This window comes from Notolepis coatsorum (assembly GCF_963971535.1).
Source record: "Notolepis coatsorum genome assembly, chromosome: 19".
NCBI classification, from domain to species: domain Eukaryota; kingdom Metazoa; phylum Chordata; class Actinopteri; order Aulopiformes; family Paralepididae; genus Notolepis; species Notolepis coatsorum.
Window position 1 is genome coordinate 78,979,324 of NC_140183.1, and position 25,948 is coordinate 79,005,271.

Genomic DNA, 25,948 nt, shown 5'->3' on the forward strand with positions numbered 1-25,948 from the left:
ATTTTGGCATTCATTGATTCCACAAGGGTGTCTAGGAGATATATGAAGACGATAATTATTATGAGGTGATGAGATGAAAACGAGTGATATGTTCATCAATGTTATGCTGTAATGATGGAACATGAAGTTAAATTATGATATAGGCTTACCTTAAAAAAAGAATTATTTATTACCATATGGAAAAAAACTCGTGCCAAAATGAAGAAAGTTTAATGTGAATGACTTGCATTACAATTTAAATTAAGCATGTGTGTTTATGTGTGAGGGGGGGGGGGGGGGGTATTATGACACGTGCTCCGGCATGTGAAAGCGATGTTCCGTTGTGACAGACTGTCTGCCATTAGCTCACACAAGCACCAACATTATTGCCTATGAACTTATTTTTGGAAAGACCTTTTTTTTTTTTTAAAGACTATTCTGGAAGGCGTAATGATGAATAATCGTGATTCGTGCATACAATGAAACCACCGTCACCGCACAGGGAATTTACATTTATATTACAGTATTCCTAAAACATGTCTGGCTTAAGCCTTCATTCTTCGAGCTAATAGAGCCAACAGGCAAACAGCTGCTGCATACTTGTCAACAATGTGCTCTGATCCTAGGACATCGCCCAATCCACCCAATCACCCTAGGGTACGCAGTCTGCGTACCCTAGGGTGATTGGGTGGATTGCGCAGTAGTCTAAACAGAATCAAGGTGCCCCACTGTAAATTCTCAACTTATTATGTAACTCCTGTATAATAAATACAGACCTCATCGGGCAAGTCCGCCACAGAGAGAGAGAGAGAGAGAGAGGCGAGCAGTCACAGACAGGCGGACGCATCGATCTCTTATTGGCTGCCGGGATATACTGTAACCATCTAACCGACGGTAAGAGCGCGTCGACTTCCCAGCGCGCTTTAAAATTAGAGGATCGACTCTCGGACCCTCGTTCGCCTTAAACTCGTTTAAAAAAGCCCGTCGTTTTAAGAGCTTGATTCAGATCTTGTGCTTGTGGGCTACAACACTACGTTGATATTTACTCAACTACTTAGAAATCGTTTCTAGTTTTCGTTTTCTCAGATCTGGGATGGACTTCATGACGTCAACCACCCTTCCAGCTAGCGGTATCCCGTGGGAGAAGATCTTGTCGCCTCTCATCCCTCGGCTGAGTGGGACATTTGGACATTATTATAGTTTGACGCCGGAATTAGACCTACTCATTCCAAAGACCGACCATACCGGGTCTACACAGGTAAATTAATTAACCCGTAAATACCTTTATTTTTTTTATTTCTCTTTTTTCCCCAGCCCTTTTTTGAGGGCACTAAACAGAAAGGTAAAATACCTTTCTAACATATGCATGGCTTTCTAAATAGAGATCCATAGGCCACAGAAATTAATCAAAGCTTAACATCAATCAAATGTTTTTATCTTCTCCATAGTGTATGCAAAATATTCAGTATCAGTAGCCAAATTATGATATGCCTTTGCCCCAAAGGCCTAGTGTTGCTGCTCCTCTTATTGACTATAATGCAGACTATAGCACATACCAGACCAATCAGTAGTGTTTGACTGTTTGTGAAGCAGCGATAGAGATAAAATAAAACGTAACATCTACAATGTTACAACATTGCAATCATGCATCTCACATTGGCAGGTGAATTGTGACCACAATGGATTCATGGTCCAGGTTGACGTGAAGTTTTTCAAACCAGAAGATCTAATGGTCAAGGTGACGGGAGACTTTGTGGAAGTACAAGGGAAGCATGAGGAGAAAAAGGTTAGCGCTATGTCCTTGTTTCACTCTCCGCTTGTAATTATTGCCTTGTTGCACGTCATCAGCCATATATATTAATAATCTAAATACACCATTATTCCACTCTCATGTTCCATGTGGTTCACTCTCTCTTACATAGTACTGTATATTTGTATGTCTCTAAATGTTTTCATTAATTGAAAATGGAGGACCCTTTTAAACCCAAAAGTTAAGTCTTTTTCTGGTCTTCATCCTCTTAGCAGTTGTTGTATTGAGCCGTACTGTATTGTACCCATTCTGCAATCTGTTAATACAATGTTCAATCAATCATTAGAAGGATGGCCCCGGGACGACCACCCGGCAATTCAACCGTCGCTACAGGATCCCAGAGGGAGTGGACACCATGGCTTTGGAGTCTGCCGTCTCCCCAGAGGGTGTCCTCGTCATATCTGCCCCCCTGCTGCCAGACAAGAACACCAGACCCCTCACATAATCGCACCAACAACACACAACGCAAAACATACAGGCCCAGTGTTTTCCACAGGTTTACTTGTAGTGACGGTGGCGGCCCGGAGTGGGGGCAAGATACGCCCTCGGGTCAGCGAAAAGGACTGTGTGTGCATGCAAAACTAGAACATGTCGAGAAATGTGTTATTGTATCGGTTTAGGACATCCGTTTGCGGTGGGCTACCGCGAATAAATGTACGTATAGGACACACCGCACACTCCTTCATCGTCCTGACCGCGGATGACTCTGAAAACAGAATCCGAGGTAAACATCAGGCACGAAGAGTACATCAGTACTTTAGGCTCGAACCATCATCGCAGCAACACCGTCAGGAAGCACCCGATTGCATGTGCCAAACGCGCATTAGGTTTATTCCTGGCACTGTCCTGAAATTCCCTTCTCCGTGGTTTGTACATACCGCCCTGAGGAGTCACAGTTACTCATCGATCTTAATGTTTCAAGGAACCAGTCGCTGTAAATATAATTTATTCACAATTTCAAATTATTGATTTGTTTCAGTCTGAGGAAAGTTATGTAAAATGCACTGTCGTGTTATTGTTTGATGTGATTAAGGAATTTCACAGACATATTTCCAAATTATTTAATGTATGAATATTTCTGTTACAAAAATAAAAATACAAAAGCACTGTATATTATTAAAAAAAGAAACTTCTGCTGAGTCATTGTGCCTGTTTGTTTGTATTCCGACTGCCAGTTATTCTTCCTGGAGTTCATCCAACATAGAGTCCACCTCACTGAAAGACAAATATGTGAAGAGACTTTAAATGCTTTGTTTACCTGTAAGCATACCAAAAGCACAATTTTATAATGTGTGTACATGTAGTATTTCACAAGAAAACACGTTAACACAGTGTAGGCTTTAGCTTCTGTAGATTGGTTAGTTGGGTTAGATGTGAGCAATCTATTGGTTCAACTTCAATTCATTACCACAGTTTTCACACCTTCATTTTTTCCAGGTTCTCAAGAGTAGGACATTAATGTTGAATTTGGAAGGAATACTGGAGCACACTGGTATTATTGCTACTTCACTTTATGTTGGAATACTGTGAACCAACGTCTCGGTCAACAGACCTTCAGGGTCACCGAAGAACCGAAACGTTGGTTTAGAAGTAAGGTTCAACAGAAATCTATTAGGTACCATAAATGGTCCTTATTAAGGTCCCCCGAGTTTGCTCGGAACAGGGTGAATAAGGGAGGTGTAGTCTGACGTCACTTTGGCCCATGCGGTTGGTCCACCCGTTAAGGGATTTTATCATTTGGAAAATGGATTATCGGCTATTGTAACAATTCTGCCTCATGGACATTGGCAAGCTTTCCATTTTTGCACAAAATTAGTTCCCTTCTACCACTAACATAATTGTTTAAGCATTTCTGGCTGAAATAGAAGGTAGTTATAAGGTTTTTAATTTGTCGTTAAAAAATAACTACACTTACCAGTACAGGCAGTAGAACGCCTGTCGTTCAGTGCTGTCGCCTAATACACGTCACGGCCAGCTGATACCAAGCTAGTTAACGTTACCTAGCTGAACGTACTAGACGTTAGCAATGTCTACTGTCGTGTCCATAAGTTCCCTGGCAGAATAATTTGTTGGTGAGGACAAAACTATACAAAGAGGAGAGCACCATTTTAAATCGGGGCATGTAGAGGAGTTTCGGGAATGAGTAAAATGTGCAGGTCCTCTTCTCAGATCTGTGGTTACACTCTGGGGCAACGCACTGCACCATGCCGGCTAGCTAGCTAGCTATTAACATTATGTAAAAAACAATAACGTTATATATTCATACTGGCCAATTGCGTCTCGCTCTGCCATTATGAGATGTATCTCCTGCACCTACTGTGCGTGTGAAAAAATTGCACATGCACGTCACTTGCACGTGACCACACCTACTCCCGTGCGTACAAGACACAGGGAATGGTCACGTCCACGCCCTTCCGTGTTTTTTTCCATCCGTGGATCTGTTCATATGCACTTCAACCAGGTGGAACGTTATTATGAAGCAAAGAGAGAAATTACGCAATGTTGGACTTTCGCCAGAGGTTCGCCAGCCCCTGGACCCTTCTTGGCGCGTCCAGACGGAACGTCGGTCCTATTCTGGTCTGTCCTAGTCTCTTGGCAGTGGACCGATGGACTACGCGTGGCGTTTGGCAGTCGAGCCATGTCACGCTCAGGTAGGACCGACAACGTCAGGCGTTGGTACTAGCATGTTCAATACTACTCAGTCTCGCGAGACGACCGGGCGATGTGTTGGCACGGGGGGCTGGGTATTTGGATGAATGTGGTCAACATGACTCGTTGTTGAATGTTTTTCCAATTATCCTGGCGCGCGCAGCTACTGCCAATGTTTTTGGGGCTCCGTTTCCATGTGTCCCGCCGGGACTGTCTCCAGTTTTCCCTCCGCTTAACCATTTCATTACTGACGGTCAATCGGTGTCTAATGTTGGGGGTTTGGCTGAGGCTTATTTACCCTTTACACGGGTGGATGGTCTGACGACAGGGCTCAGGACAGGTGTGCCGTGCTTAGGGAAGCAGGTGGCATCGGTCCTTTGCCCTGACATGGTAGAACGCCAAGAGGTGAGTCGGCCCGGCAGGTGGCTGAGTGGGCTGATGAAGCTTATACCGCCGCAGTACAGAATTTAGCAGCAACTAATAACAGTGCTCAATTGGCTGCTTTTCTGTCAAAAATGGTGTCGGGTGGTGGGGCCTTAGGGCTAGCCGACGTCAAAACTATCGTGCGAGGTTTTGAGGTTATTCAGCTCTTGACCCAGCCGCAAGCTATAACCGCAGGGAGGGCTAGGATGCTGTCGACGCTTGTTCACAGGCATCTTTGGTTGGAGCGATCTCCCCTGAAGGAGAGGAGAGTTCTCCTCCTCAGGGCTCCCCTCTCCGCGGATGGACTTTTTGGTCTGTCCACGGAGGCGCGGGCGGTATTTGACCGGGGCCCCACGCCGCCCCACACCGCGCAGCCAGAGGTGAGAGCACGGTCTCGCCAGCGGCTGCAGCGAGACCCCCGACCGGCGGCCATGTGTCCCCCGCCTGAGATACCCTGGACACAAGAGAACAGGTTATCATGGTGGCGGCAGAGGGATCGGCTATATTAGATGGGCACGCCCTAAAAAACCGTTGCCATCTAGCTGTGTCTAGCACGCTCTCCGGTCACTCCCCCCCGCTACACTAGGGGCCCCAAGGCTCTGATTTGTCCCCTCTGGCTGCGGGCCGCGTTCTTCCAGTGAAGTGCAAGCGGCCCCACATATCACTTCTCATGAAGACAGGGGCTGAGACCCAGCTCCTTGCTAGGCCTGGGTCTGTCTATGAGAATGCTGTACTGTCAGGAGGCTCCCGCACCACACGTCCTGCGTCTGTGTTGGTGAGCCTGGTGTTGTATCTGACGACGGAGCAGGGTTCCGTATCTAAAAAAAATTGTCAGAGGGGGAACTTTAGGCCCAGGAGGTCGCAGCGTGGGTTCCCCCAGCCCCGCCCTCGCCAGGCCGGGTATTACGTTAGTGCTTCCCCCGTCTGGACTTCCGATCCCGCGGTGGTCAGTCAGGCACGCGTAATTTGGGTGGTAGTAATATCACTACAGGGACGGTGTGTAGGGACTCACCCTATCGGGCAGTGTGGGGACCACACACCATGCATGTCCAGCCGCAGAGCAGGCTGTCCCCAGCAAGCTAAGCCGGGAAGATGCTCAGCGGGGGAACTACCTCATTCACCGGGGGTATCAGACCGCCCCTCTTTTGTCGGGGTCCCCCTTGGGTGCGATTGCCTCGTTGGTAGTCAGGGTGCGATATCCCGACTCCGCGAGACACCTTGCTCGCGCGGTTGGCGAAACCAGGGTTTGCAATGCACAGCGGGAGGGGCCGGGCCACCTGTCTACGATTCTTAGCGAACCGGCGCCAGTTGGCGGCGGGGACGCTTTGGGATTTTTACCACGTATGGCTACAGTAGTGCCATATGTCGTGTGGATGGAGAGAACGCTGAGGGCGGCGCTTGTGTTACAGTTTGCACACCCCCGCCCTCCGTTTTTGGGTTTGGTACAGACTCTATTGTCAGAGTCCGCGGCAGTGACAGCCCTGGCCAAAGAGATTCATTCTCTGGTGGCGAAGCAGGCCATCGTCGTGGTCCCATGGGAGGACGCGATGAGTGGCGTTTACTCCCGATATTCTCTGGTGCCCGAGAAATCGGGGGGGAGGGGGGGTGTCAGACCCATACTGGACCTGTCCCATGGAAGGTTCAGAATGTTGACCGTCAACCACCTGTTAAGCGCTGTCAGAGTGAGAGACTGGTTCACCTCCATAGACCTGAAGGATGCGTATTTCACATCCCGATCTTCCCTCCTAGGAAATACCTACGCTTCCTGTTTCAGGGCTTAGCGTACGAGTACCAGAGGCTGCCGTTCGGCTACTCTCTGGCTTCTCGCATCTTCACCAAGTGCGTGGAGGCTGGGGCCTCTGCGTCATCAGGGGATACAAATTGTATTCTACCCTAGACGACGTTCTGGTCCTCAGCCGGTCAGAGGAGATCGCCAGGTCTCATACCAGGCAGGTGGTGGAATCCCTCACCGCTGTAAACTGGAAGAAGAGTACTCCTCTTCCCAGTCAACGGGTGGAGTACTTGGGCTTAATTGTAAGCTCAAGGTCTATGTGGGCATCCCTCTCAGAGCGGCGGCGAGAGGATATTCTCGGCGCACTAAGAAGGTTCCGTCCTGGCAGGACGGGTACGGCGCTGTCCGTGATGCGCCTGCTCGGTATTATGGCATCTGCTCAAGCTGTGGTCCCTCTTGGCCTCCTCTTCATGAGGAGGATACAGAGGTAGGTTTTTCAGTATGAAAATAGACCCTGTGAGAGTCAAGTGGAAGCAGCTGAAGGTTCCCATGTCAGTACTGGGGGACCTCGCCCTCTGGGGGGGGCCTGGGGCCCTCACCAGCGGGGTCCCCATGGGCAGCAGGCTGTCACACATCGTCACAGTCTTCACCGACGCCTCCCTCACGGGATGGGGGGGGGGGACGTGTCGGACAGACGCAGTAGGGGGCAGCTGGCAAGGACCATGCTGCCCGGTCTGCACTACATATCAATGTCTGGAGGGGATGCGTCGTCTTAACTCTACTGTGGTTAACACCATCCAGAACGCACGCGCTCCGTCCACTACCGCGGTTTACGCAGGGAAGTGGCGTATGGTTCGAGAGTGGTGTGAGGTTGGGGGCCTGGACCCGGTGTCATGCCCCCTGGACTCGGTTCCGTCCTTCCTCCAGTCTATCCTGGATAGGCGGTCGGCCTCGACAGTGAAGGTATACGCCACAGCTATATCTTCTTGTCATGTGGGCTTTGAGGGCAGAACACCGTTCTGCCACCCTCTCGTGGGACGTTTCCTGCTTGGTGCACGGCGTCTCAAGCCTGTGGAACGTGCTCCGTCTCCAAGTCGGGACCTCCAACTGTTCCTGGAAAGGCTGTTGGGGGCCCCGTTTGAGCCTCTTGAGCAGGCACCATTGGATCGTCTGTCTTTAAGACCGCGTTCCTTTTGGCCATCACCTCCGCTAAACGCGTGGGTGAGCAGTGTGCTCTCTCGGTGCGGTCAGAGTAACTGTCTATTCGGGCCGATAGCAGGCGACTCTGTGGCCTAATCCGGCCTTCGTGCCAAAGAATATCCGGAGCTCTTATCGCTCCAGGGATATTGTGCTTCAGGCGTTTCACCCTCCTCCTCACACTAGTGAGTTCGAGGCAAGCCTTCACCTGTTGTGTCCTGTCCGTGCGCTGAAGGTTTACCTTAGTCGCACGCAGGATCTCAGGGCTACCGATCAACTGTTGTTTGTTACGGTGGCTCTCATGCGGGTAAGGCGCTGTCCAAGCAACGCCTGTCACATTGGTTGTGCGAGGGCATTGCCCTCTGCTACACTTTGGCTGGACGGGTTCCCCCCGCAGAGTGGCAAGCTCCGCTGCCCTGTTGGGGGGGCCTCGGTGGAGGACATCTGCGCTGCGGCGTCCTGGTCCTCCCCGGGTCCTTTTGTTAGGTTTTACCTCATGGACATGACTGGGGGCTCTGTCTCCCAGGCAGTCCTGAGGTCCGGGACCTCTCCTGCATCCCGCCATCAGGTGGGCTAGCAGGTGTGTGTGGGTGTGGACCGCAGAGTGCTGTGGACCGCAGAGTGCTGTGTCACACGTGGTCCCGCTTGCACTGTGCGTTCTAGGGTGACTGGTTCCCTTTTTCGCACATTGGTTGTAGTTGACTGCCTCCCCCCCTTCGTTAGGACGGACGGGTGGACGGGACTCCCCTCCTCCCTGGCAGGGGCTTATGGGCCCTCAGGGGGTGCATTTGACGTGGCCACGCATCCGCTCTGCCCCTTTTGATCTCATAATGGCAGAGCGAGACACGATTGGCCAGTATGAATATATAACGAAGGTTATCCTATAACCCTAGTTATATGAATACTGGCTGAGCGTCTCACTCTTCAGCGCCCTGAGGTCCCTTGGATGTTTTTCACGTATGGAATTCAAACTTGGAAGGGCGTGGACGTGACCATTCCCTGTGTCTTGTAGGCACGCATGGGAGTAGGCGTGGTCACGTGCAAGTGATGTGCATGTGCACTTTTTTCACGCGCACAGTACAGTAGGTGCAGGAGATACATCTCATAATGGCAGAGCAAGACCGTCAGCCAGTATTCATATAACTAGGGTTATAGGATAACCGTCGTTATAAACTATACACAATATGTACAACGAAACATTAGTATTTAGTAGGGCTGACCCCTATTAATCGATTAGTCGACTAATCGGTCGAAAGGAGCCGTAGTCGACTGGCCAACCTCTTAGTCGAATATAATTATATATATAAAAAAAAAAAAAGAGGCCTAGAAGCGTGGCTAACGTTGTGGGGCGGCGTGGCTCAGGGGTAGAGCGGGTCGTCCAATGATCGAAGGGTTGGTGGTTCGAATCCCGCTCAAGCCCATGTCCATCCCACTGCCGTTGTGTCCTTGGGCAAGACACTTAACCTACTTGCCTCGTATGAATGTGTATGCATGTGAATGAATGTTGGTGGTGGTCGGAGGGGCCGTAGGCGTTGATTATTCGCCACGCTTCCGTGAGTCTGCCTCAGGGCAGCTCTGGCTGCAATTGTAGCTTACCACCACCGGTATGACTGTGTATGAACGAATAATGGACTCTGTAAGCGCTCTGGGGTCTCTGGGGTGTCACGAAGAGCGCTATATAAATCCAATCCATTATTATTATTATTATTATTATTATTATTAATGGCACGCATACCAGAGGCTAACTGCCTACGAAAACAGGCACAGAGGCACTGAAAGAGGATTTCACCCATCTAATGAACACACTAGACTAGACAAATATCAAGATGTATCCATCAGTGGACCAATTGCATGCTTTTGCAGAGGACAAGAAGCCTTTAGTCGACTCCTTCAGACATTAAGCACCCCCCACAGCCCAAATGGAATGATTTATTTTTATTATTATTTTTTTAGTCGACCAATAGTCGACTAACGGCAAATTTGGGCCAATCCTAGTCGACCATCCAAATCCTTAGTCGGGGACAGCCCTAGTATTTAGTTTTACAGTGATTTAATATGCAGCGAAATAACATTATACGATTTAAATTATAAATACAAATATGGTAAATATGGTCTGCGACTAAAGCCAGGAGTCTACGCTGTGGTGACGTCAGTCAGCAGTGCCAAATGGCAGTGTAGTTTCTCAGTGAACGAAAACATAAACGTTGTTATTTTGCTACCTTTACGATTAATTGCGAATATTTTCATGTTGAGCAATAGATTGTGGATGAATAGGCACAGAAAGGTACACCATGCAAATCTTCATGCTTTATTTGTTTGAAACAAGACGATTTAGAAATGGGAAAATACATTTGCGTTTTCAAGAGGGTGGACCGCGGAGAAACAGCAATGACGTAACCACTACACCTCCCAATAGCTCATGGACTGAACTCCAACAGTCAATGTTTATGTTAAAGCTTGCAGATTCTCCCCTCTGTTGCAGAGTTTAAAACCTTGATCAATGAAGTTGTACATGTTTTAATTGATTTGTTATCTTTACTTTTTGCCTCGCCTTGTTATTGTCATGATTTTATATGCCTTTTTTGTGTGGCTTATTTCTGTATGTACACTCGACGTGACTGTAAATGAGGGAAACCTCAGTTGCCTTTCGAGTTTAAATAAAGGTTTGAAATTAAATTAAATGAAAAATCATGAAAGCCCCATTACCTGATTTGCTCTTTCACCTTTTGTCTCTGCTTGCGGAGAACCTTCAGTAAAGGGTCGTCTTCGAAGTCTCTTTCATCTGAATCTGGACAGAAAACATGTTGCATGAAAAAGAGGGGGATGGGGACAGGTGGACAGCAGAAAACATTCACTTTGAAGAATAAAAGATGTCACCCTGTGCAGTTGCCACAGTGTTTTGGGCTATGTTAGCAAGCCTTAGCGCTCAATTCTGATTTATTGCTCAGATCAATACATTTGGTTGTTTATTATAATTCATTTTTATTTTTAATGTGCCTAATCAGATTCCAGTGTAAACCGGTCACTCTCCTGAACTGACCCACATGAGTAAATTAACAATAAAGAAGATGGACATAAAAAATGGTGAAAATGTCAATCTAGAGTGACGTAAAAGTCACATGAAAGTCGCACGGCTGTTCAAACTGAGGTTGCGTTGCCAAGAAATCCGACCTGTATCTGATTTAGGACCACATTATGAAAGTGGCCCAAATCAGAATTGAAAAGATCAGATTCATTGTGATTTGTGTTGTTCAAGAGGAGTCATCTCCTCCACTGTTGTGGAAAATATCAGATCCGAGTCACATATGAGCAAAGAAATCAGATTTGGGTGATAATTTGTTCATAATTTGCTTTCATTTTTGGTCATGTGACCAGGATTACATTCATTGGAGACAGAACTCAAGGGGTTCCGTGGAAAAACCTGGCAGTTGTGCTGTTGCACCAAATGTCACTAAGACAAATTCTTAGTACTAGTGAAGGGTTTCCTATTCTGAATGTATTGCTTTGGTTCTAATCCAACACTAGAGGGTAGTAGACTGAAGTTTAAAACTAGATTGTGGAAAGCAAGCAATCTGTAGTCACAGTTGTGCATACTGGATGTATGCATCACAGAATTCACTAAAATGTCTGGTTGTCCATATCAATACCTAGACATTTTTAGAAAAAAAAACATCTTCCAGAGGTTTGGACCTAACTGACTTGTTTGGCGTGTATGAAAACATATCTATATCCCTGATCCCTATACAATATTCAATCGCAGACATCTGCTAATTGTCTTCGATGTCAGAATTCCCAATACAAGTGGGGCCTCAGACCCTGCATGGTGCGGGTGGGACCTATATATGCAGGAACCCCTCTTGGGGTTGGACATTTTAAACACAGAAATCTATTACAATCTTTTTTGTATTGATTTGAATGACAGAAATATTATCACAAATTAATCTATTTTTTCATTTAATTCTGTCTTCATTTTTAATAGATTTCAATGACAGAAATCTATTAAATAATAATGCCAATTTTATGCTTGTTTTATGCCTATGTCTATTTTGTGTCTACATCACTGCTGTGAAGCACTTTGGGATGTAATTCCTGTATGAAAAGTGCTATACAAATAAAGTTTATTATGATTATTATTATTATTACCTTGGCCGGTACAAACACAGGCGATTGCAATCAAATAAGAAGTAATCATCATCATTAAAACGCGAAGGAGCTGTCGTATTGCGCCATATCAGTTTGTGTGAAACATGGCGGTAACACCAGGAATGGCAACAGTCGCTATTCTGCACCGCTGTGCCCTCACCTTCAGCCTCTTGCAGCAGCTGGGAAATGATCTCCATGGGCTGCTGTACGTCGGCTAAAGGAACAGGGGACTGTGGGGGTGCGGGAGGAGTGTATCGAGGGGAGTCGGAAGAGACAGGGGTCCTGTGCGCGGGAGGTGAATCCAGAGTAGGGAACAATACCTCCGAGATGACCTGCGGAGGTCAAGTGAAGGGTATTTAATTCCTACAGCACTAACTCGTACCGACGCCATGGCAAACATTTTGACAAAAACATGGACACACAGCGTCATAAATGTGAAACACGAGGGCAGATTATCTGACCATATTCACGCGGCGGTCATTTTGCTCTTATGTCATGCTCAGGTTTGGTTCCTTTCCCTTTCCAAAATAATCCAACCTGAGCATGACATGAGGGCAAAATGGCCACCGTGTGAATTATGATCAAAGCCGCCAGACTGACTGAATGAGTGAGTTAGTGACAATGCCAGTCTATGAGGTGCTTTGCATCTAATACAGGGTATCTGCAGGTTTCAACAAGTTCAATTTAAGAGTTTTTAATACCACTCTACCCCCATACAAAACAATTATAATAATAATACACATAGCGACACTGAACTGATAGATAGATAGATTTATTGTCACAGCTTTTAGAATGTACATGCATTCCAAAAACGTGAGCGGCTTGTTTTCCTTGGCTCCTCAACCGTAGTAGTGTGCAATACATTGCAATACTTGTTTGATAAAATACATTATATACATAAAATACATTATATACATACAAATACAATGCATTGCAATACATACAATCAACTGGCGGCCTAATTATGAATTTAAAACCTTTTAATACCCTGCAGATACCCTGTAATGAAATAAAAAAACAAAACAAAGCTGTACACCAAAGATGGGATCAGAGAGTTCAGCTAATTATGATACGATGATGCTTAGAATAGAAGCAAGTGTATCCGTGCTGTGAAATCTGGTACAAGCAGTAAAGCTTCACACTATGTGCTGACCTGTCCCAGGGCACTATGGATCGGAGAGGGTGGCGGTGCACAGTCACCGGGCCGGCCCTCTCTTGACAACCCCTGGCATCTCTCCTGTTGCCCCCCGTCTCTGCCGGACCCGTCTGTCCAAGGTGGGACCTTTTCTGGACCTTCTTCGTGGCACGAGGAGCTCCTGCCTGGATAGTTGGGCCTCTCAGCACGGTCCCCATCTGCATTATGATGTCTGCAGAGGAAGCATTATGGATTAATCAACACCCTAACTTATTTAACGGGTGTATATGTGTGTATGTGTGTGTGTGTGTGTCTGTGTAACTGAAAGGTCTCCGAATGTCTGACTACAGTTACAATATCCCTTGCTTGTTTGTAATCTATGTTTTTGCCTCACCTTGTTGTTTGATTATTGTTCTGATTTTATATGCTGTGCGATTGTTGTGATTATTTCTGTATGTGAACTCGGCGTAAACGAGGGAAACCTCAGTTGCCTTTCAGCCAGGTTTAAATAAAGATAAGTTATTAAGTTAAATTCAGGCGTCATAGCAGCATGAGGGAGGGGGGGTACAGGTATGGGCATGGTAATAGTAGAAGACATAAATATAGGCAATGAAATTATAGTGCAGATAAAAATAAGCAGTGTAAACAATATAATTAACTCTGAATATAGAATATGAGCATGTAAACAGTGTAATCAAAGGTGCAGATGAGTGTCTGTATGCCCTATCAGTTATATTATACTTTAGTAATAATACATATAGTCAATAGCACTTAGAATACGTTTATTAAGGTTTGAAATTAAATTAAATGAAATGTAAATCAACTATTCAAATGTGTCTGCGTGCAGGTGTTTTGAAGCACGTAGTACCTAGATGATTTCTTCTGCTTTCTGCTGGAGATCCCCATCCTGTTCTCCTTCTCCTTGGACTCCTTCGTGTGCAGGTTCTCCTTAGTGGTCTTCCTCTGAGCCCTCCTGTGGTGAAAGACCCGCCCATCCTCCGCAAGAGGAGACCACTCGCCTTTACTAGCCGGCTCCTCGGCGGAGGTGTCCGTTGAGTTCCCCGCAGAGGCCTGCTGGGCTTTCTTGGAAGCCGCTTTGGTCCGTGACCCGTCTGACCTCTGCGAGCTCCTCCTCCGAGGGCGGTGCGGCTGGGCGGGGCAAGGCAAGACGTCGCAGAGGAGATGCGTGTGGGCAGGCACGGGGGCATACGTCCGGAGTCTGGAGACCGTGGGGCTAGAGACGGGGAGGTGAGGAGAGGGAGAAGGGGCTACCGGCAGGCTTTCCTGGGCGTTTTGCAAGGCATGAGGAGGTGGAAGACTCTGCAACAGACAATGTAAAAGGACAAGGGAATTAAAGGAGCCGTTACATGAAGCATGTATGATAAATCATCCACCTGTTGATATACACAAGAGTATACAAAACATTAGCAAAGCCGGTTCTTTTCATGACAAAAGCGAAGATTTCTGACTATAGGATAATTTGGAATGCTGGTTATGCAATGTAAAGGATTCTTCAATGCCGGGTTTAAAAATATAAACATTTTGTAGTTTTCATAAAATATGCTGACTAGGTGAAAATGAAAATTCCTTATTGATTTTACTTTATAAATCCACTTCAATCATGGGGGGTGGTGTAGACCAATTAAAAAAGATTTCTTCTTTGTTAAAATAAGTGTTAAATAGCTCTACATTCCGACAGCCATCACTGATATAGAGTGTTTGGTCAGTAACATGGGTCTCCCAGTCCCTCCGCTCTGCAGTAAACACAAAATATATTTTCCGTTTACTGCAGAGCGGAGGGACTGGGAGACCCATGTTACTGACCAAACACTATTTATCGTGATGGCTGTCCGAATGTAGAGCTATTATTTTAACATGTAGACCACTTATTTTAACAAAGAAAATACCACTTACAGCACCTTTTAAAAGATAGTTTCCGAGAGCATGTAACCCAATACTAGGGATATGTTCCTAATGTTTTACACGGCTAGTGAATAATTGAATTGATAAATGTATATTCGCCACCTTGTGGGTCTGTCCAGTAAGTGAGGACTGATGAAAATCGGGGCTAAGCCTGTTGAGCGTGGGCTGGTTAAGGCTGGAATGCTGTTGCGACAGTGAGTGGGGCCACTGCCTGGCCTGCTCCATCTTCCTCCTTAAACGCCATTGGAACAGGATGTCTTCTTCTGGACGTTTACGTGCAACTGAAGCTGCAGCCACGAGAGGGTTTCGAAAGGAGGGGTCTACGGGAAGGGAAGAACAAAATATGAAGTGAGAACGAGAGAGAGGAACAACAAAATAGCTACGCAATTGGTTATGATATGAAGTTGGAAGAATATGACAACAAAATTCTATCTCAGCTGCTTTCCATTAGATTGGATTGGATTAGATTCAAATGTATCGTCGTCATACAGCACAAGTGCAGTACAACGGAAAAAAGGTTTGGCATCCAACCAGAGTGCAAGTGTAACAATAAAGTGCAATATATACTGTATATATAATGTACAGGTGATTAAACTGGGTATAAAATATATAAATGAGTACTACTGAGTGTAGTGCTAATCAGATGTATGTATGTACAGAGTTGTAATATTAATATGTACAGTGATACAGGTATAAAGACAATATGGTATTGATCATGCTGGCCAGCCACGTAACTAGTAGGTAAGGGATATGTACAGATATATAGTATCTACAGATATTTAAAGAGGATTATATGCAGGTATGTACAGACAGATGTATGTATATATATATATATATATATATATATAAACTAAAAGGAGAATACCTTCAAGAGAAAGAAGGGACCGCACACTCCTCAGGACTGGTTTTTGCTTTTTTATTGTTGCACAACACGTTTCGCTATCTGCTTCCTCAGGTGCACCTGAGGAAGCAGATAGCGAAACGCGTTGTGCAACAATAAAAAAGCAAAAACCAGTCCTGAGGAGTGTGCGGTCCCTTCTTTCTCTTGAAGGTATTCTCCTTTTAGTTTTTATATATCTCTCTTGCGCTGACCTGCACCTCCAGTCGGGGTCCAACCAGATGTGCACGAGTCTTATTTAGTTTAATATATATATATATATATATATATATATATATATATATATATATATATATATATATATATATATATATATATATTGTAATAATATAAATATATATACGGTATATACAGCATTATACGGCAGCATTTCCATTGCACAAGCCTCAACTTACCAGTAGCTGATTCCATTAGACTGGGAATCATAGGCCTTCGGACTGGTTCATCTGCACTGATGGGAGAGAAGTCTGAGCAGCCCAGGCCCTCTGAGCTGATGGGGATAGAGTCACTGCTGACCGAGTGCTCACTGGGACAGAGACAGCCAGGTAAGCGTGGTCAAACAACTTGAACTAAGCCATTGTTAAGAGTGACCCGTTGGTCAACGTACCTTTTCTGCAGCAGTCTGTTGGCCCTGTTCTGTAACTGCAGAACCTCAGGGTCACCAAGGTCACCTTGGGAGGTGTCCGACAGGCCCTAGGAATCGCAAGGAGAGGGGAAATCGTGAATAAAATCCACCTTGGTCGTCTCACACTGATCCATCCACATAGTACGGAGAACAATAACATTATTGTGTGAATCATTTCTATGTTCCATCATGTGCATGTACTTTGGATGGCAATGCTATTTTTTGACGGACCCGGAAGGTTGGCCTACAATAACGTATGTACCTAACTGACTGAATGACCGGCCGACTCCCCGTTCTTGAAACACACATGTGTGAGTGTTGTGGCTGTCTGGCTTAACTAGGCTCGCCTAGTCTTCCACCTCAGAACCCTAGCCAAGACCAAGGCCTACCTCTCCCAGTGCGACCTGGAGAGAGTGATCCACGCCTTTATAACAACTCGGCTGGATTACTGCAATGCTCTTTATACTGGCATTGATCAGGCATCACTCGTCCAAAATGCGGCTGCCCGACTCCTCACCAGCACTAAAAAACTTGAGCACATCTCCCCAGTCCTGGCCTCACTCCACTGGCTCTCCGTCTGTCACCGCATTGATTTTAATCCCTAAATGGCCTGGCCCCTCAGTACCTGCCCGAGCTCCTGTGTCTACACACCCCATCCAGAGCCCTAAGGTCAGCCGACCAACTGCTGCTACATGTGCCCAGGTCTAGGCTCAAAACCAAAAGGGGACAGAGCTTTTTCCATAGCCGCCCCTAAACTGTGGAATAGCCTCCCCTTCCACATCAGCCCAGCCCAGCTTAAGACTAATTTATTCTCCCTGGCCTTTGACCAGAGCTGAGCCTGCCTCCTAGGTCGTTTTAGTCCTTTCATGCCTTATTTTGTATTCTACTGCACTTTTTTCTTTTATTCTTATTTTGTTTTTATTTCTATCTGAACCCCTGCACTTATTTGTATTTGCACTTTTATATTTAGTATATGTATTGTATATGTATTTCTTCTTTGCTCTATGTTTTATCTGTGAAGCACTTTGGTAGTCACAACTGTTGTAAATGTGCTATATAAATTAAATGTATTACGACTGTGATTAGTCTCGTTTTTACACATCAGCTACTTGCGCACCAATTCAAATCTTTGCGCACTCCATACAAGCTCTCGCCAGACGCACCAAGCAGCTGGTATCCCCGCAAAAAAACAATGTAATACGTGTGCAGATTAAATGTAAGACTTATTTAAGTTTTAAGGACTTAAATTGAGAATTATGAATTCAATACTTTAACACATCCACCGCCGTTCACACTGTACAGCGTTATTGCCCGCCATGCATTGTCTGCCACACCACGCTGTACAGCGATATTGAGATCAATATTTCATTTTTTCGCCATGGCATTCATAATTCATATATACACCTCCGGCGCTGCAGCTGGACCCTACGGCTCAATACAACGACGGCTCAATACCACCGCCTGGTGGATGGTCGGGCGAGTTACACTCGAACAAGAGGAAGTGCCATGAGTGCATCGATGAAAGTCCTCCGGCAGTCACATCTCGTTACGGGACTCCTGACAAACACTATGTGCATATGGATCGCTTTATAAACTTAATAAATCGATATGATTTCGGCATTTATTGCGACATACAAACCGGAAATGGACCTAGGCGATCGGCGTCGTATACCTGGGATCTTTCACCGCCAGTCTCATTGACGCACGGTAAGAGGACGCTAACGTCATTTTCAGCCCAATTGTTCATTAATTTCACTGCAAACCGATCTGATCAATATATCACCCATACTACATAAAGCATTTACTGACGATCACGGAATTATAAACGACCCCCCCCCCCCCATTTCCTCCGCGCATGATGACACATAACGTATAGGATCATATACAGTTGCATTTTTAATATAGCGTGTATCGGGAATAAACGCATCTATATATGCGTTTATGCCTATAAGTCACGTTCTAGGAATTACTGTAGAAAACGATAAAAACATACTTATATTCTAGAAGGTATTTTTGTGTGAATGTTTGAATGAAAAAGTATAACGTTCCTACATCCTGAACGATAGATAATCGATGTTGAATGGGCCATAGTAATGTCAATTTAGCAATACAATTTAAAAAGTTATAGCCCTGCAAAGAAGGTGAACATCTCCATAGGCTTAGAGTGGTGGCAGACTGGCTATATTGATGGATATAACCAATGGCAGGGAATGTGTCGAGACTTTTTAATAATACATTTTTTTTTTACCTTTATTTACACAGGGTAGGTTCGCTGAGCATGGATGCTCTTTTTCAGCTACGCCCTGCTTCACATTCACACAGTTCCATTCACACCTGGGAGCTGCCCAGTACAACCACAGTCTGACACCGTTGGCCACTGAGCAACTCCAGTGCCTTGCTCAAGGGCACTTCAGCAGTTGGTGTTAAGGGTATGGGAGAGAGTTATTAATTCACTTCCCCAGCCCAGATTTTTCCTGCCGGTCCGGGGGATCGAACCGGCGACCTTACGGTCACAAACCCGCTTCTCTAACCTTTAGGCCACCGCTGCCCCCAAATACCCCACAGATACCCCGAATAGAGGCTTTTCACAGCATGTTTTGAATGTCCCATGTGTCCTCCATGTTGGAAGAGACAACGGTTGCTATATGTTGATAAATGAGAAGCATCAACGAGGATGTAATAAATTGTTGTCTTATTACTGGATCCTGTAATCAAGTCACAGTGGAACAGTAATATCATGCTTTTCCAGCGTTTTACCCACTTATATACGACAGCACAGAAATTAGGCATTTTCTTTCTAAAGTAGTCACCAAAGGTTACAGACAGCCATATTAAAAAAAATAATAATAAATTACAATCCATGCGACATTATTGACATATATTTGACATAAGCAGGCTGAAGTAACCTTAGAAATGTGGTTCCAACTTTTTTGAGGAAATTATATTCCAGCATAAGTCCGCTTAGCAAGGAAAGATTACTTCTCTAAAATCATTACAGAAAATGCTGGAAACTCCAGAATCCTCTTTTCCACTATTAATGTACTACTCAACACTGCCCCTACACCTCCTCAGTCATCAACGGTTAAGTGTGAAGAACTTGCACTATTCAACAAAATAACCTTGATCAGGGCCAGCATTACTCATGATGGAAATAAAGCTGATTGCGGCAAACCGTGCAATGTAACCATGAGAAGTTTCACATGCATCACATTAGATGTACTCTGCAAAACTGTCTCAGAATGTAACTCCTCCACCTCAGACATTGACCCTATACCTACAGCTTTCTTCAAACGGGTATTTAATAGTGTTTCAAGCCCTGTGCTAGATATCATAAACACTTCCCTTAGGACTGGTATTTTCCCGGATGCCTTTAAAACAGCAGTTGTAAAGCCATTACTAAAAAAACCTAACTTGGATAGTAATGAAATGGCAAATTATCGTCCAATATCCAACCTACCATTCATTAGTAAAGTACTTGAAAAGATAGTTTCAGTTCAAATAAATTCCTTTCTTGAAGAAAACAACATCTTAGAAGAATTTCAGTCAGGATTCAGAAAATATCATAGCACTGAAACTGCCCTCACCAAAATAATCAGTGACCTCAGACTAAACTCTGACGAGAATAAGATCTCCATCCTTATCCTGTTAGATCTCAGTGCAGCATTTGATACAATCGATCACGATATTCTAATTGATCGTCTTGAAAACCATGTCGGTTTCTCAGAACATGTGCTGGGCTGGTTTAAAACATACATCAGAGGGAGGAAATTCTATGTTAAACTAGAAGATCACATGTCTGATATATACGACAACAACTATGGAGTTGCACAAGGGAGTTGCTTAGGTCCTTTACTCTTCTCCCTTTACATGTTACCGCTGGGTGATATCATCAGAGAACATAATGTAGATTTCCATAGCTATGCGGATGATACACAACTGTACATATCTGCTGAACCAAATGATACAGCGATTAGCTCCATTACAGACTGCTTACTGGCAATAAATAAATGGATGAGTAAGAACTTCCTGAAACTAAACGAGAACAAAACTGAAATTCTAATTATCGGCTCCAAAACTAAAAAAGAAACATTAATAAAGAACCTGGGGGGACTAACCCCTTGGATCAAATCTGAGGTCACTAGTCTTGGGGTTATCATAGATTCAGAACTGAACTTCAATTCTCATATTAGCAAAGTGACGAAAACATCGTTCTTCCATCTCAGAAATATATGCTGAGAAGCTAATTCATGCATTCATATCTAGCCGGTTAGACTACTGTAATGCACTTTTCACAGGTCTCCCTAAGAAAACCACAGAGAGGCTTCAGCTAATCCAAAACTCTGCAGCCCGACTGCTAACTAGAACCAAAAGGAGAGAGCACATTAGTCCAGTCTTAGCCGCTTTACACTGGCTTCCTGTAACATTTAGAATTTACTTTAAGGTCCTTCTCCTTACATACAAAGCTCTAAATGAACAGGGACCTAGCTACATCGCCAACACTCTAATAAATTACACACCAGCAAGAACACTGCGATCATCAGCTGCTGGACTACTAGAGGCTCCCAGAAGCAGTCAAAAGAGGATCGGTAATGCAGCCTTGATCAACTATGCCCCAAAACTATGGAACAAACTACCCCAAAACATCAGGGAAGCCAACTCGCTAGACATCTTTAAAAGACAGCTTAAAACCTATCTCTTTGCTCAGGCATTTCACTGATAGATATCTGCTACCACCTAGTGGCAAGAGGAAACATCAGGGATATCCTGACACAACTTGTATTTATTCTTACCCTGCCTACTCTTATACACTGCCTATCAAATTCATGTGTCGGTTATTGCACTTTTTACTTCTTACTGATGACTATTTTTAAACTGAATCATTTTAAACTATTCTTATTATTTGCTAGATCCAAATGTGAAACACTGTGATTATTTGTTCATGAATTACAGGAGTATTACTGAATAGAGAGCCTATTAGGATGCTAGATCCTAATGTGAAACACTGTGATTTGCCATATCTTGCTATGCTCGCTCATGCCTGTACTATTTTTAAACTGAATCATTTTAAACTATTTTTACTATTTGTGTTACTGAAAACTGTAAGCGGAGAGCCTATTGGGATGCTAGATCCTAATGTGAAACACTGTGATTCTACCTGTCTATCTTTTTATGCTCGCTTATGCCTGTATTTCTTACTGTTGTGAAGCACTTTGAACTGCAACCTCTGTATGAAAAGTGCTATACAAATAACGTTATTATTATTATTAATGTGATACATGACCCGAAAGTACTCAAACTCCACTGTATTTAGTTATGAATAGACACACAATACTCAAAACTTACCTTCTTCAGATAATTAGGTTTGAAATGTTTTCCAGGACTTGTGAGAACCCTTATAAATATATCTAACCCAGTTGCATGATCAATGACTTCTGAAGAATTCTAATAAACAGAGGTTTGCTTCTCAATCCATATAAACAGAGGTCCACAGCTGAACATGTGATCAAAGTGTGGGATGCAAATTTATGAGCAGCCTTAATTTGAATCCGGTCTCTTTCATGACGATAGCACTTACAGAGCACTTACACAGATTTGCTTACAGCATTAACGTGTAATTGTGACACCTGCGAGCGTCAGTGGTCTCAATTTGCTCTGTACACGCTCCAGAACTTGATTCGTAAAATAAATATATATATATTTTTGTGATTAAACTGGGTATAAAATATATAAATTAGTACCATTGGTATAGTGCTAATCAAATGTATGTAATATATTACAGAGTTGTAATATTAATATGTACAGTGATACAGGTATAAAGACAATATGGTAGTAGTCATACTGGCCAGCAGTGTAACTAGTAAGAGTAGGTAAGGGATATGTACAGATATAGTCTAGATATAGTATCTAGTACAGATTGTAAAAAGAATTGTATGCAGGTATGTACAGACAGATGTGGATATATATATATATATATATATATATATATATATTATTGTACATGTTCCAAACTTGATTCATTAATAAAGAATATATTTTTATAAGAATATATTTTTTTAAAAGACACATTGCCGCCGTAACTCACCAATGCACTGAGATCAAGGAACTCTCCGGGCGGGGAGGGAGTGCGGCCACGTCGAGGCCGCATGACTGGACTCCGTGTGTTGGTTGTGCGATTATCTCTTAGAATTAGGGTGAAATCTGTTAAGGTAAAGGGAGCCAAAGGAGATATTATTAAGATATCTTAATATCGGAAGGGCATAGTTTTGGTTCCAACATTGGGGGGGCACTTTAAGGGGGGGTGGGGTCTGGCGTTCCTCCCCCTGGAAATGTTAAGCATCAAACAGTTAATTTCCTGCATTCTGGTGGTACTTTTATGAGCGGCACGTCTGCCAGGTTGAGATGGTACGGTCCTGTAGGGGTGTCTGAAATTGTTGGTTAATATATAGTTACATGTAAGAAGGATATAGAAATGTTTTGACCCCCTTGTTTTGTCTTTCATATTAGCTAGGGCTGGGCGATATGGCCTAAAAATAAAATCTCTGATTTATTTTTATCCAATTTACGATTTTAATCGATTTTTTTCTCTTGAAAACTAGAAATCATTCAAATAAGCTTTGTTTTTATTTGACACAAAAGAAATATCAAACCAAGATGAATTTCCCTATTGGGATTGAAACCTAACTTTCACCAATCTTCACTTAAAAAAAAAAAAAGATAAATAATAATATATATATAAAAGGTTACTCTTGATCAAACCAAGATGAATGTCCCTATTTATTGGGATTAATAGTGCAATAACTTGCTTTTTCACCAAACTTCACTTAAAACAAATAAACGGTGCCTCTTGATCATCAAACAAGAATGAATTTCCCTATTGGGATTAATAAAGTGCAAATCTAACTTTCACCAAACATCACTTTTTGTAAAATAAAAGGTGACAATTGAAAAAAAAAATATATATATATATATTTTTTTTTTAAATCGTCCTAAATCATTAATTCGAATTAATCGATAATATCGATTAATCGCCCAGCCCTAATATTAGCTATATTCTTTTGAGGGCGACAAATTTACCTCTTCTCAATATTGAGGGGGACATGTCCTCTGCAACCCCCCCCCCCCCCTAAATCTACACCTATGGGTACCACCTTCCCCAAAGAAAAAAAGTTGAAAACAAGTGACCACACACACCTTTGTCTGAGGTTTGAGTAGGAGTAGAACTAGGCGGTAAAGATGAGGGTGATATCCACCAGAAAGGCTGCCACTCCCCTCCCACTGTAGAAGCCGCTTGCTGGCGCTCCTCTCGACTCTGTGGTCGACCGTGGCGATAACGTTCCATGTACCTGGGAGAGTAACCATCACAGCTTGTTACAGGGACCGCCACTCAAATAGTAAAGTTCCAGCCGATCAACTTACATGCCTGATTCCCAACCTCTTAATATCACGAGACTACCTATAGCATAGTCTTGTTATATGGAATGGACTGCATTTATATAGCGCTTTTATCCAAAGTGCTTTACAATCTGTGCCTCACATTCACCCATTCACTCACACATTCATACACCGACAGTGGAGGCGACCATGCAAGGTGCCAACCTGCTCGTCAAGAGCAGTTAGGGGTTTGAGTGTCAAACCGGGAACCTTCAGATTACCAGATGACCACTCTACCTCCTGAACCACTGTCAACCTGTTATAGCTCAAAGGGGAGAGTATGGTACTGCTAGGTTTGAGCAGAAACAATTACTACTACCTATACTGTATATTAACAAGTGAGTGATTACGGTTAGGGTTATGCTACATTGAGAACAGTCTGACGTGTACTTTGCTAGCACTGAATCCTGTTGATCTCCCTGGTCAGAAGAGGATTTTTTAGCCGGTCCAGACTCTCCATGTGCCTCCACGTTGGAAGAGGATCTGGTGTTGGGTGGGGAAGACCCAAGGTCAGTGGAAGGCCAGGACTCTGAGAAACTGGGCTGGCCTTTGGCCTTTGGATGGTGGCAGGTGTCATGTAGGTTGGCTTTGCCAAGGAAGCACTGGTCCTCTTGGTCTAGTGAGTGTATCTGTGACGGTGGACCCGCTGGCTGGTTTAGACGCACAGGACTCAAAGTCTGTACAGAGCAAGGAGAGGCATTTTATTAAAAATTAAATAAAACGGTGAATGAGTACACCACAAAATGTGCAGGTCATGCAATGGCGCTGTGTTAACTGGATGTGTATGAAGTACAGTAATTAATTACCCATTTTTACATTGCAACTTACTGTTTTTCTCTTCTCCTTCGACAGCCTTTGCATGTGAGAAGGGTGGTAATATGTCTTTCCCATTCGGTCTGGTGGTGGGAATGGGTCCTGCCTCGTAAACACAGCATTACTGAGAAAGAAAAAATAATGATAAGATCGGTGCTCTTGTTGACAGTAACCAACGTTACAGTATTCGAAACCGTTACCTGGATTTCATATTAGTTACATGCCGGTGATGGGATGTCGTAGAGATTATTCATAATATTGGCTGACTCTAGTCTTGGTCCGATTGAATGCATGGATTAGGTATCCAACACCACATTATCCACCGCCTTCCGGGTTATCGTTGGCTTGGCTTGTCCACAAGAAAGCTACCAAGGAACCAATCGGCAATACTTTCGATATGTTCGCTAGCATAAAGTGTTTCTGGATATTTCAATACCTGTATCCCTCAAGTCCAAAATTGAAATTCCGAATTGCTTTTTTTTTTATTGGGTGCACACATCAGAAATAATCTGTGAAAAAGAGTCGCATTGTTTACTTCTTCTTCTTCTTCTTTGGTTTAATGGCAGATCGCGACCACAAAAGGCGGACACCATTTGCTACACGCCAATAAGCAACTGCGGGGCTTCAAATGACTGACATCAATTTAAACCAATCAGTAGATAGGAACCCGGCAGCGCGCGGAAGAGGAAAGTCTAAAAAACAAGGCGGGTCAAGCGAACTAGTCGGAAGCTAGCAAGGTAAACAACTATTAACAAAACGGTTACTTGAAGGCTAGCTAGCTTTTTGTATCCAGTCAACTTACAATAAACTGTTGTATGGTAACTAACTAGTATGTTAGCTGCTACCGTTGGGGGTCTTATTAAACTCACTGTCTTTCTTTCCAGCAAGGAGCTCAGGCGAACACAGTAGTAACGTTAACGCCACAGCGAATATGCATCACGTCAAGATCAAGACCGAAAGGCCAGGTGAGAAACTGTAGAAATAACGGTATAACTTATAGCTATGCTATGTAATATTGGGGTGGTGATACACTGACTAACTTTTTGGATTGATTGATTGCTTGAAAACTTTATTAACAGATTAACAGTACAGCTCAATACACAATTGTTAAGGGGATGCAGACCAGAGAAAGACTTTTGTCTTGTTTACATCAAGGTCCCCCATTTTCAATTCATCATAACATATTATGA

General features: G+C 44.0%; 3 protein-coding genes across 7 annotated transcripts in view; 2 read left to right on the forward strand and 1 right to left on the reverse strand.

The window, feature by feature from the left end:
- The first annotated feature begins 819 nt into the window (after window positions 1-819).
- On the forward strand, window positions 820-2,919 carry hspb6 (heat shock protein, alpha-crystallin-related, b6). 2 transcript variants are annotated; one of them, XM_084336284.1, is made up of 3 exons: window positions 820-1,237; window positions 1,643-1,765; window positions 2,079-2,919. In XM_084336284.1, the coding sequence occupies exons 1-3, from the start codon at window positions 1,073-1,075 to the stop codon at window positions 2,232-2,234; spliced, it is 444 nt and encodes a 147-aa protein (XP_084192410.1). In that variant the 5' UTR covers window positions 820-1,072; the 3' UTR covers window positions 2,235-2,919. The 2 variants fall into 2 exon arrangements, with proteins under 2 accessions (XP_084192410.1, XP_084192411.1); XM_084336285.1 differs by having other exon boundaries at window positions 2,076-2,837.
- On the reverse strand, window positions 2,837-25,303 carry proser3 (proline and serine rich 3). 4 transcript variants are annotated; one of them, XM_084336282.1, is made up of 13 exons: window positions 25,195-25,303; window positions 24,774-24,882; window positions 24,336-24,622; window positions 23,706-23,857; window positions 22,597-22,712; window positions 16,497-16,582; window positions 16,285-16,415; window positions 15,094-15,311; window positions 13,937-14,388; window positions 13,087-13,300; window positions 12,094-12,265; window positions 10,497-10,578; window positions 2,837-3,004 (listed from the first exon to the last, which is right to left on the reverse strand). In XM_084336282.1, the coding sequence occupies exons 2-13, from the start codon at window positions 24,834-24,836 to the stop codon at window positions 2,965-2,967; spliced, it is 2,013 nt and encodes a 670-aa protein (XP_084192408.1). In that variant the 5' UTR covers window positions 24,837-24,882; window positions 25,195-25,303; the 3' UTR covers window positions 2,837-2,964. The 4 variants fall into 4 exon arrangements, with proteins under 4 accessions (XP_084192408.1, XP_084192407.1, XP_084192406.1 ...); XM_084336281.1 differs by having other exon boundaries at window positions 16,285-16,397; window positions 24,959-25,294; XM_084336280.1 differs by having other exon boundaries at window positions 24,959-25,294.
- Window positions 25,304-25,461: 158 nt separating this feature from the next.
- Window positions 25,462-25,948, forward strand: part of lin37 (lin-37 DREAM MuvB core complex component) — a 68,354-nt gene continuing 67,867 nt past the window's right edge. The window contains exons 1-2 of the mRNA XM_084337038.1: window positions 25,462-25,495; window positions 25,643-25,723. Of these exons, the coding sequence (XP_084193164.1) occupies window positions 25,690-25,723 (34 nt within the window). The 5' untranslated portion in view covers window positions 25,462-25,495; window positions 25,643-25,689. The remainder of the gene's footprint in view (window positions 25,496-25,642; window positions 25,724-25,948) is intronic.